At 38.7% G+C, this 12,921-nt stretch overlaps 1 protein-coding gene across 7 annotated transcripts in view; it reads left to right on the forward strand.

The window, feature by feature from the left end:
• Kat2b (lysine acetyltransferase 2B) overlaps positions 1–12,921 on the forward strand; it is a 104,016-nt gene that overhangs the window by 53,198 nt on the left and 37,897 nt on the right. For all 7 annotated transcript variants that reach the window (XM_071619445.1, XM_071619465.1, XM_071619476.1 and 4 more), the window contains exons 4-5: positions 3,450–3,542; positions 5,361–5,542. In XM_071619445.1, the coding sequence (XP_071475546.1) occupies positions 3,450–3,542; positions 5,361–5,542 (275 nt within the window). The remainder of the gene's footprint in view (positions 1–3,449; positions 3,543–5,360; positions 5,543–12,921) is intronic.

A 12,921-nucleotide genomic window follows, 5' to 3' on the forward strand; every position in this document is an offset into this window, starting at 1 on the left:
GTGAGGAGCCACCGGTGCCAGGGTGAGAGCCCCCGGGCAGAAAGGAGAGTAGACATCTCGTCTGCCCACTCACTGGGTGAGAGTGTTGTGGTGTAGGAACAGTACGGAGGCCAACCTGGGGAGAGAAGGAAATGGGAGGGGCCCCAAGTCTGTTTCTTAGGCTTCAAGGGAAGGAATCCAGACTTTACAAATGGGCCTTGGCACCTTCCCACTGTGACATGACACGTGTCTTGATGACGCTAGTCACCGATTACAGCCGCCACTCCCCATAGTTGCCTCTTCCTGGTCCTTCCTCAGCTCCACTTGGGTTACAGCCATTCCCATCCCACAGATGGAGGTCTCCTCAGGCTGCTTCTCGGAGTCAGGACTTACAGGTGTGGGAGGGAAACTGGTGGCAAGATGGGTAGAAAAACTTTAGGGTGTTAAAAATAGATTTATAAAGGAGGTCGATAGAAGGATAATTAAAACAACACACCTGCTGTAGAGGGTATTGTAGTCTAGATTATCTTATGTAACCCTTAGAAGAATGTTAAAAAAAAATAGCATCCAGAATTTACCGCCAGGAAAAGTTTGCCTCTTTAATAAAAGGCTTTGCGATGGATCGATCGATCTATCTATCTATCTATCTATCTATCTATGGCACTGGGGCTCAAACCCAGCACCTCTCATTTATCAGGCAAGCTCTCTGAGCTACATTGGCAGCACTCTATATAAGGATAATTAAATTTTCTAATGAGTTTCTTCTTTTGCCTTGGCTGCTAGGAATCCCAGTACAATTTCTTTACCCAATTCTTGCGGTTTTTTTCTTTGAACTTATTTGCTCCATAATTTTCCTGTCTCTTGTTAACTTTTATTTTTTATTGTACTAATGGATTTTTTTAGGGGGGGAGTAAGACAGCAGAAGGAGTTGAAGGGAAAATTATATTGCGAGTTGGGATTTAACTCAAGAGTTGAGAGAATGAACTGAATTCCCACAGCTTTAGCAAGCACTAGGCCACTCCAGGTGACAGTTTGTTGACATGGTCATGAGGCCTGAGTCATCTAGATTGAACCTTGGCAGCTTCTTACTATTTAGAGCTTCTTTGGAAAAAGATCTTAGCTGAAGGAAAGCAAGGTCTGCATGACGGCAGCTATGATTTGTCTTGGAACTGAGCTCCCTGGCAGCTCCCCGCTGCCCTGCTGGAAGAGAAGGTGGTGTCAGGGTTCCATTCTGTCAGCCTCCTTGGTTTATAACCAACACCACGGGCCAGAAACATTGCTTGGCTTTGAAGTTATTTTTTTCCCCCTTCCATCTTTCAATAACAATGTGCATATAATTGCCTGTAGAAATCCAATCCAAAATAATCCCCGTCTCTATTTTTTTTTAATAATGTTATTTATTTATTTATCTTTATGTGATGCTGAGGATCGAACCCAGGGCCTTGCATGTGCGAGGCGTGCGCTCTACTGCTGAGCCATAACCAGCCCCCGCCCCCTGTCTCTATTTAAAGGGGCATATGGCTCAGTGGCCTAGTGTCCCTGAGTTCAATCCCTGGTACCCTACACCCCCCGACCCCTCAAAAAAATCAGCACCCACTCTAATGCAGTCATTCTTTGGACAGAATGAAGAGTTAGAAATGATCCATCCCTTAACTTTTGAAAGGCAGTTTCTGTGTCTCATGTGTCAATAATTCAGTTAAAATGTCTTGCATGTTCTAGCAGCATTTAAAAACTTCAATTTTAGATTCTGAAAATAAACTCAATGGAAAGCTGTGTCCTACAACTGAAGCATGCCTCAATGCCTGTAGATGTTGTTCTGGGGATCTGGGTATAAAAAAACCTTGCTCCTTCAGTGTGATAACAGAATAACCTTGATGTTATTCTGCTTTGGTTTCCTCATCTGTAAATACAGATAACAGGATCACCTACCTCAAAAGGTATTATGAAATCATGGGCGGTGGCATGTGCCTGTAATGTCAGTTACCCTGGAGGTTGAGGCAGGAGGATTGCTTTATTCCAGGAGTTCAAGGCCAGCCAGTCTGGGTGATAGAGAATCTCACAAACAAAACCAAAACCAAAACAACCTCTGGAGTTTCTGGCAAAAGACAGAATGCGAATGCTTGCTGTATTAATAATATTTATTTATTTATTTAGTGCTGGATATCAAACCCAGGGACTTGTATTAGCTAGAGGAGCACTGTGCCACTGAACTTCACCCCCCCCCGCCTCCCCCCCCCCCCCCCCCCGCACCAATAGAAACTTTTATATGCTTATGTCTCAGCCCCATCACTTTGTAAATGACAAAACTGAGGCTCAACACCAGTTTACCTCTAAGTGGAAAACCCCAGTGGGCCAAGATTTGTCTTAGGAGAAAAAAAGGTAGGAAACTAGAATTCTTTGTACTTAAATTTTATTATTAATCTTTATGTATCCTTAGAAGCACATATGATACTTACCTGTATTGGAAATTTATTTTTGTAAAGATGGGCATAGTGCATTCAGAGGACCAACAAATACTCCATACTCAACATATATGAAGTCTTTGTAAGATACAGCTCCGTGGTGACACATGGCCATCTTTAACTTTAGGGGTTTGTCAATTTCCAGTAACCACTGGGAGAATGGTTGCCGTGTTTTATTTCTATAGAAAAGGCAATAAATGGAGAAAAGAAGTAAAAATGTAACTTAAATCAATGCAGGACCATAGCATATCCAGCTCACATGTAAAGTTTACAGAAAATTAAAGCAAAGGTTGAAGGTAAAGAATTTAAATAAAAAAAAAAAAGGGATTTCAATTTCAATTTCAATTCAGCTTTCTTCTTGGTAAATGCTTTTGTTTTTTTCTATTTGCTCTTTGAGGGTTTTCGATTCCAGAGGCAGGAATTACGGGCAGTATTTTTGTTCTGTGGGCATTCAGATGCCAGAACCATTGGCCTACATGCTGCAGATGGAAGGGAAGTGAAAGGAGACCGCAACAGTGAAAGTTGCCATTTGAGAGCCTTGCAGAATTTTTTCCCTAAAAACTTACCCTAGACTGTGTATAGGACCTCCATCCAGCTGGCTCCTCTTAGGCAGCTCCTCTTCCTGGCCTCATTTGTGGAGAATAGGTCTTGGCCTTTCATGCATTTAAGTAAGATGCTCCCGAGCTTCAGGACACATCCAGTGGCCTGAACTGGAATGTGCAAAGTCTTCTTGGTGTGTAGGAAGCCAGAACCAGAGAGAGGGAGAAGGTGGGAGGGATAGTGGTATCTGGTGGTCACTCCTGGGTGGTCTAGGCTGCTCAGACATGAAAGGTGTGTAGTTTCTCATAGTCCTAGTTATGGATATGAAGGCAAATTTTTGGTACCTGATAGTTTACCTGTTTGATTTAAGAATTTGTTTACATATAGTTAAGATAAATAGAATACAATAACTTCCCTTAAAGGCTGTCTGTAAGATAGACAAATTAAAAACAAATTATTTCTTTGCAGCTCTTGAGAAAATCTATTTTACAAAGAGGAAAACCTGTGGTTGAAGGCTCTTTGGAGAAGAAGCCTCCATTTGAAAAACCTAGTATTGAGCAGGTAAAAAAATGAAAACAAGCTGGTTCTTCATTGGTTTTAAGTTGAAAACAAAAAAATAAAAACAAGCTCATTCTTCATTGGTTTTAAGTTGAAAAAATGCGCCCCCCCCCCATGCTGGGGGTAGGACCCAGGACCTTGAACATACATGCTAGGCATATACCACTGAGTCTCATCCTTAGCCTGAAGACACCTTTCAATTTTCCTTCTACATCTCTATTCACATCTTCCTTCCATCTTCCATCCCTGGCTCCGAAATATTCACCAAGTCTGTGAAAACTATCGGGATTACAAGTTTGAGGCCAGGCCCAGCAACTTAGTGAGACCCTGTCTTAAAAATAAAAGGGCTAGGGGTGTGGCTCAGTGGTAAAATATCCTGGGTTAAATCCCGAGCCCCCTCAACCCCCAATGCTGTGGTGCTTTTTCCTGTTGTTGATGTTGTAAACATAAGTCTTTGTCCTTTTGATTGGCACTGTTTGGAAAAGGCTATTTATTGAGGTGAGGGAATTCTCTTGTAATGTGGAAAACATTGACTCTGGCTACAGTACAACTCCTGGGAAGAAGCTGTTTTACTCAGAGAATCTGTTAAAATGTATAGACTTTGTCTGCAAGGTTGTTTTTCACGGACATCAATTTTTAGCCCTTCATTGTTTGGCTATATCAAAGTCAAGCTCTCTGGACTGAATTTCTTGATGAAAATCTGACTAGAGACGATGGAATACCAGAGTCCTTACAAATGTACTTTTATCAGTGGGTTTTCAGGAGAACAAGTTATATTTTGATTCCAAACTATTAAATAAGAATCTATTGTTCTTTTATGTGAAATTAGATGAGATGGGAGTGTTCTGCAGGAAGGTTAAAGGAATCCAAAGCTTTTTGAAAAAGCACATAATTTTGACTGTTTGTTTTTTCCTGATAAACTTGCTAAAACCAAAAGAGTGAGACAGTAAAGACTTAAATATTATTAGTTTAGTTCAGTGGACAAGACTTAAATTCTAATGTTTAGTAATATGGAAGATATGCTGGCAATAGTTTTTTTGTTTTGCTACCGAATTATGTATTTTATTTTTAGCAATAGTTTTGATTAAAAATTTTACAGAGCCTGGTGCTGTGGTGCATACCTGTAATCCCAGTAGTTTGGGAAGATGAGGCAGGAAGATCACAAGTTCAAAGCGAGCCTCAGCAATTTAGTGAGGCTCTAAGCAATTCAGCAAGACCGTGTCTGTAAATAAAATACAAAAAGGGCTGGGGATATGGCTCAGTGTTTGCGTGCCTCTGGGTTCAATCCCCAGTACGAAAAAAAACAATTCCAGAGAAAAACAATGTTTATCTAAGAACCACATTTTATATGAGCTTATATGCTAATAGTGAAGCCAGAATCATTTTGCAAAACAGTCATATTTTACTGTTTAAGGAGTTTTGATCTTTTTGGTCCATGGTTTTGATTTTCTCTGAACTGCTTCAGGATTGAAGCAGGCATAGAGCCACAGCTCACGGCCCTTCTATCTTGTTACTTTTCATCCTCTGTGACCTGTGGCAGGTTTCTCTGTGGGCACTGTTGTTTTCTTTTAAAGAAAAGGAAGAAATGGGCTGGGGATATAGCTCAGTTGGTAGAATGCTTGCCTCGCATGCACAAGGCCCTGGGCTCAATCCCCAGCACCACACACACACACACACACACACACACACACACGAGATTTTTGAGAATTGAGAAGTGTGTTTGTTTGTTTTTGCTCGTCACCAATAGTGCTGGTTGGGTGGGTGTGAAGAATTAGTATGATCACATATTTGCATGAATAAATTTTCTTCCCTTCTTTTAAGGGTGTGAATAACTTTGTCCAGTACAAATTTAGTCACCTACCATCAAAAGAAAGGCAAACGATTGTTGAGTTGGCCAAAATGTTCCTAAATCGCATCAACTATTGGCATCTGGAGGCACCATCTCAACGTAGACTGCGATCTCCCAACGATGATATTTCTGGATACAAAGAGAACTACACAAGGTAATAAGATGATAAATCCTTCTCTTTGGGCCCCACGGAGCATGTTAGAGACATGAAATTACTATTGGTTTCTGTAGGCAGACAGTTGCCCAGTTATTATGATGACTCCATCAATTCCCAGAGAATGACTATGTGATTTCCTGTGCAAACTTCTACTTTTCCTTAACATCACAGTGTTTTAGGGGATGAGAGATCCAAAAATCTAGACCTGCGTTATCCAGTTTGATAGTCTCCAGCTAATGTGGCCATTGAGCACTTGAAATGTAGCTAGTCTGAATTGAGATTTCTAAGATTGTACAAAAAAATAATTTTCAAATAGCTCACTAATGGTTTCTTTCTTCTCCTTCTCCTGTTGTTTGGTAGTCCTGGGGATCAAACCAGAGCCTTGCACATGCTAGGCAAGCACTGTAACACAGAGCTATACCCACAATCCCAATAGTTGTTTTTGTTTCATTTTTAAAATATTGATAATATGCAGAAATGACAGTATTTTGGATATATCGGATTAAATAAAAATCTTAAAGTTAATTTCACCTGTTTATTTTGACTTTTTCAAAATGACTGCTAGCAAATTTAAAATACATGTATGGCTTGCGTTTTAATTCTATTGAACGTCATTGATGAGACATCAGTAAGTTGTCGTTAAGTTACACTTAACTCTGTAATTTTATGGAGCCCTCATCAAAACCCAAATGCAATGATCATTAATATGAAGGAGTTAAAGGATTTTTTTTTTTAAAGGAAAGATTATTCTAGCACCACGATAGAACTAATATCATTATAGGTATTATTCTCCAGTATTTATTCCTTTAAACTTTTTATGTTAGTTCAATGAAAGAAAATATAGAATTTTATATTCCCCCCGCCCCCTGCATCATATCAAGCTTTTTATGAATTACATTATAGCCCATTGAGTTGATGTAACATAATTTACCTAACCGTTTCTCTATTGCTGGGCATTCCAATTTTGCAAATATTCTTGGGTTGCACATTTTTTTTTCTAAAGTGGTAATTTATTTTACTGTTTATGAACTGCTGGATGATGGGATTGGCTTTACAAAGTCTAAAACATGGATCATTCAAAATATAATAACTTACATTTATTTTCATTTAAGTTAAAGTAACCTTGATTTTCCATTCTGTTCTCTGCTTTTGCATCTTTTCCACATTTATATTTTAGAGGCACATCAAACATGTTTCAGGGACCATTACAGAGCTTCAGTGTATCTTTTTCTTCTTCATTTAAAGCAGGCACTGTCTTTTGATAGGCTTTTCAAGACCGCGTGTGCCCAGGTTATTTTCTGAAATAGCAGTTAACTTGGAGAATTGGATATGATTTAAAATATGCTTTGCTCTCCGTCACTGACTTTTTTTTTTAAATCAGTAATATTCCTTTTATTTTACCTTCTCCCTCCTTGTACCCTATATGCAATTTATAAAATATTTTCCCCTTAGTAATTTATACTTATAGGAATTATAGATTTCTTCAAAATCAGTTTTTATTAGATCTTCATTTCTGTACCATCTATTTCGGAGTTTTATATTAATAGTAGTTCTTTATTTTTGTAATTATTGTTTAAAATAAGAGTTGGAATAGTAAATCTTAGAAAAATGTCTTTCATTCTCATCTGAACAATTGACAAAGCATTTTTTTTTTTGGTACCAGGGATTGAACCCAGGGATGCTTAACCACTGAATCACATCCCCAGCCCTTTTTATTTTTTAATTAAAGACAGGGTCTTGCTGAGTTGCTCAGGGTCTTGCTAAGTTGCTGAGACTGGCTTTGAACTTGCAATCGCAGCCTCCCAAACTGCTGGGATTACAGGTGTGTGCCACCATACTGGGCTAATGCTGAATATTTCTTAAGCTAAAACCCTGATATATTTGTAGCTTTTTTTTTTTTTTTTTTTTTTTTTAATTTTGGATCAGGGATTGAACCCAGGGGTGCTTAACCATTGAGCCACACCTCAGCCTTTTTAATTTTTTATTTTGACACAGGGTCTCACTAGGTTGCTTAGGGCCTTGCTAAATTGCTGAGGCTGGCTTCGAACTTACGCACTTCCTGCTTCAGCCTCCCAACCTGCTGGAATGCACCACCATGCCTGACTTAGGTATTTGTAACCCTTAACAGAAAGTAATTAGCATATCAAGAAAAAAGGAGAATTAAACGTGAAGTAGCACTGGAGACATACCTGTATTTTAGGGGAAAAAAAAATGCAAGGCCTCATTCGGGAATTACCAAGAATCTGGTGGCACTTATAAATGCTCAAGGAGTAGCACATGTAGAAATTGGGGTTTGAAGGAGCACTGTTTCATTTGTGCTTTCATCTTTCTCCACTCTGTGAGCTTTAGACCAATCTCTTCACCTCCCTGACCTTCAGTTTCTTCCTCTGTCAAGTATCTTGAGTGTCGTGAGTCATCCATAGGAGGTTTGTACATGGTGTCTGGCACAGGACGGGGACTCTGAAGATGCTTGTCATCGTTTTGCTCCCACACACGTTGTTCTTTAAAACTCAGTCGCTGCCAACGTGGGGCTTTTAAGCTGGAGCCTGAAATGGACAGTTGAATGAGAGTATAATTATTTGAATATCACTTTAGAAACTAAGATAATGGGGAATAGAAAGACAGCAGCAGAGCCCTTTATAGCCCAGCATCCTAAGCCAGCAGCTGAAGGCGGAAGAGTGGAGCCAGACAATGGTGAAGAGAAACCTGCTGGGAGAAGCTGAAATGAATACGCCCTCATGAGTTGTGAAACCTGCTGATTTGTAGGTGGAATGTAGACCTGGAGCCCCTGTCCACAATAAATAAGGAAATGAAGATAGACAGCACCCCACCCCTTTCCCCGCTGTTGCTTGGTATTGATAAAGAAAGGGAAACTGAGAAGAACAACTTCTGAAAACGAGGAGAATCAATCAGCGATTCAGAATAAAACCTCACTGCTGTGACCACATTTGGGAATTTAAAGAACCACTCAAGACTGCAGCACGGTGTCTCACTGATGCTAATCGTCAACAGAAATGTACAGCATCCTAGGCGGCAGGCATCACTAGCGGGCTTCCAACCTCTCTACCTCGGTGCTGGTTGGGTTTATAATTTACAGCAATTAGAACAAAGAGGCTGAAGACTTCTGGAGCTCAACATTAGCATGAAAATAGGGTGAAATTGGATTCTCTGTGGAAAAGACTAGACTTGGAAAAGGATTGCTTTCATTACAGAACTAACCTGCCAAGCTTTATCCAATAAAAAAAAAAAAAAAAAAATCAAAAGCAGGTTGAACAGTAGAGCTGCTTAAATCATTTACTCACTGTTATAAATAAAACAAAAAGATCAATCTTACTTTTAAGTGTAAATCAACTATATATTATATGTACATTCCCAGAAATCACTGTGGCTTTAGAGAAAAAATTCTGATCAACTATTTTGAAGTCACCTGAATTTCAAGATGGTACACTCATATTATTTCTTCATATAATTCCATGAGGAAATAACATGAAGAGACACTGTCAGGAGAATATGTTTTCTTACAATACATCTGACCAAAAGAATCTGCTATAGGAAAGAGGCAAATAATTGGTATTTGACTTTGGATTGTACAGAAATTCTGGAAGTTAGAGATTGTCCCCACATTGGGGAGATGATTTATGAGAATACAGAGCAAGTTAGGACTAGGATGTAGCTCAGTGGTAGAGCACTTGTTGAGCATACATGAGGCCCAGGGTTCCATCCCTACCACTGCAAACAAACCAACCATAGAGCAGGTTAGATACAGTTAACTTGATATTGGGAAATAGTTTCATGTAGTCATTGTTCTCTGAAGGGGAGCTCATCACCATGCATACTGACTATTCTTGATGAGACTTGTACGTCCAGAATAGTAATTATCAGTAAGAAGATCAGCAGCTCAGGAGGCAGGAGATCTAGCTCCTAGTCTGGACTACAGTTCACATTCAGTATCCTTTATCCAAAAGTTTTTGGAACCAGAAGTGTTTCAGATTTGGAATTTAAAATTTTTGAAATATTTGCACAGACTTTTCTGATTGAGCATCCCTAATTTGAAAACTTATTATAAGTTTCAGATTTGAAAGCATTTTGGATTTGGGATGCTACATCTGTAGTAATTATCCTTTATTTCCAGTGAGCCAGGTGAGTTCAGTTAATTCCTGAAAATTAGATTTTTAGTTCAGCGAGCATAGGAACAAAATGGTCTTGGTGTTCAAATTTTCCAATTCTATTTGCATTTTAAAGAAAACATTGTTGTAAAACATCAATAGGATGTAAAAAATCTGACAGTTATTTGAAAAATGAGTAAACAGTGTGTAGATAAGATACTAGGGATTGAACTCAGGGACACTCAACCACTGAGCCATGTTTCCAGCCCTACTTTTTATTTTATTTAGAGACAGGGTCGCACTGAGTTGCTTAGCGCCTCACCATTGCTGAGGCTGGCTTTGAACTTGTGATTCTCCTGCCTCAGCTTCCCAAGTTACTGGGATTATAGGCATGCACCACCGTTCCCCATTTAAATGCCCTCTTTGTTAGATGTAGAAAATGAAGGAAATAGGTTACTTCTGAGAAGAGCTGGTTTTAGCCATTTAGGTAAAATCTTTTCCTGCTGTTGAGCCTTTGGAGGAGGACCTGTGGCCATGCCAGCCCATTTCCTCCTTTCTCACTGTATGCAGTGACCATGTCAGTTAATTAAAACACCACCGATTCTCCCCACCACGGCATGCATTGACCCAGCATCCTTGTCCTAGGTACTGTGCACTTTACAGACTATAAAATAAGATTAATCTTGGAATTAAAGACAAAACTGGAAAGCATAAATCGAGGTCTGCAAAATGGCTCTCAGAGGAAATGAATGGGCACCTATTATTAGAAAAATTTTAGTAGATAATCATAATTTCTTCAGTCTTCCTTTAAACCCTGGGAAGATTGAATGACCTGTTAAGCACTTTTGGATAAAATTTTATGATAATATTTATGACCTGTCATTTCTGTAGCAGAAATACCATCAGTCTTGGAGGCAGAACAAATCTTTCTGCCATGAGGTTTCCTCCACAGATGGAAAAGCTCTTAGATTTTTTTTTTTTCTGTTTTGGAAGTGCTTGGGATTGAACCCAGAGCCTTGCATTTGCCAGGCAGGCCTACCACCGAACCACACCCCTCAGTGCGTCTAGGTTCTAACCCAGCATTGTCCAGGAGATAAATAATGTAAGCTGCACTGTGATTTTTACATTTCCTGGTAGCTATATTAAAAAGAATTAATATATAGGAAATTAATTTTAATGTTTTGTTTTGCTCAACATATGAAAAATATCATCATCTATCTCTATAATCAGTGAAAAATTATCAAGAATGTATTTTTACTTTCTTTGTACTAAGTGTTTTAAATTTGGTGTAAATTTTGTGCTTATAATATATCTTCATTTAATTCAGTCACTAAATTTTAAACAATTAAAACAAAATGGAGTACTACTGAAACAATAAAGTTGTGTTTAGTGAAAAAATATTTTACACTGTTTCTATTTAAAAATAAAATTGAAGTCAATGAAAGAAGATTAATACTTAAGCCCCATAGTTGTACTAGCTACATTTGAAGTGATAGTTCCAGTTGTGGACGACTATTGTATTAGCATAGATATATGCTAATATATAATTAGAATATTTTCATCATTGTTGAAAGCTTTATTGAATAGCCCTGGTCTAAGTAGCAGAAGATGGTACACACTTTGTTATACTGTTATGTCTTAAAATAGTCTTGGAGTAACCAGAGTCTCATGAAGCTGAGCTTCTGGTTATTAAGTTTGTCACCTCTTACTTTTGTAGTTTCATAATTGGTTACTTGGGATCTGGTCTCCCCTCAGCCCTAAATAATTTGTTAACTTTATCAAGTGTTAACATTCAGTAAGGCTTGGTTTTGAGCGTGATGAATTTCTCTATAGAGTATCTTATGATTTACAAAATAAATGCTCTTTCTAGTTTTTTTCTGCTACTACAATCACTGCTTTCAGTTTGACATGACACAGTATAACACATAGGAGTCCATTTCAGTATTGTAAAATGACATTTGGGTATAAATTACAAAGAGAAAAGTTGAGAGGAGTAATAGAAAGAGTAGCAGGATTTTAAGATTAAATGTGAATCTATGCAGATGAGCTAACACAGACGAAAGGTTTCATCTATAAAGGCGAAGCACCACCACCGCCATCACCAACTTATGGGGTAAATATGTGATCCGCAGGAAAAGGCCCCCGGCATGAGTGAATCAGTATTATTCCATTCTAAAGGGCTTGGGGTTCATGGAGCACTTCCTGTGGCAGTTCGGGCACGTTAGAAAGCTTGTCCTAATTTAAATAGGAACAGGAAAAGCACACGGGGAGGAAAGCTTTTAAGTTCTGAAAAGCAGCCCTATCGTAGAAGAGGATGATTTGGATCTGCTACCAAGAAATAAGGATCTATGAAATGACGCTTTTGACCAGATTTCCCTGATTTGGTACCATCCTCTGTGATTCCCATTGTTGCATCCCATTTGCTGGGTCCTGGGAATTTCATACCTTGCATCTCTAGGAGACTTCCGTGACACCCCTCTGCCCCAAAATGACCACAGTTTTGAAAGGTCTTTCATTGTCTAGCTTTCTACATTAAACACCATAAAGTGCCAGCATACCCAGAACTGAAGTCAGATCTCAAGAAAACCCCACATTTCCCTCTGGTCTGAGCTCTCCTGCTGCAAGCCTCTTGCAACACTGAAGCGCATTTTCAACTTTGAGTCATTGCAAAATGTACCTGGAGACAGATGGTGGAAGCTTATTACTTCCTGTATTTTGAGAGAGCTTTGAACAGTTTTGAAGATCCTATCTTCCTGAGAGAGAAGGGGAGTTTGCACAGAAGATGGAAGGAGAACCTCATTGTCATACAGAATACATATATGATGTTGTAATGAGAAAATGGAAAAAAAAAAGTGTGTCACATTAGATTGGATAGAGAGAAAGGATGAGAGAGGAGGGGAGGAGTATGGAGGATAGGAAGGGCAGCAGGATAGAATAGACAATATGATTGATGTATGTACATTCTGTGTATGTATTATATGTCAAAATGCACTCTACTGTTATGTATGACTAAAAAAATAAATAAAAATTTTAAAAAAAGGAATGAAAAAAAAAAACACTTGGGACATGACAGTCAAGTTCAATCTCTCACTTGAAAATATAGGATTAGAGAAAGAAATTTTCTTGCAAAGGGCCTCACAACTAACCAACAGCAGAAATAGTTTTCAAGTATTTGAACATGGTCATACTTAACTTCTTTGGGATAGGAACAGTGTTATCTTCTATTTACATTCTCATTCCCTTGGAAGAGTTATCAAGCTATCTAAATAT

Source organism: Marmota flaviventris, chromosome 1 (genome assembly GCF_047511675.1).
Source record: "Marmota flaviventris isolate mMarFla1 chromosome 1, mMarFla1.hap1, whole genome shotgun sequence".
Taxonomy (NCBI): Eukaryota; Metazoa; Chordata; class Mammalia; order Rodentia; family Sciuridae; genus Marmota; species Marmota flaviventris.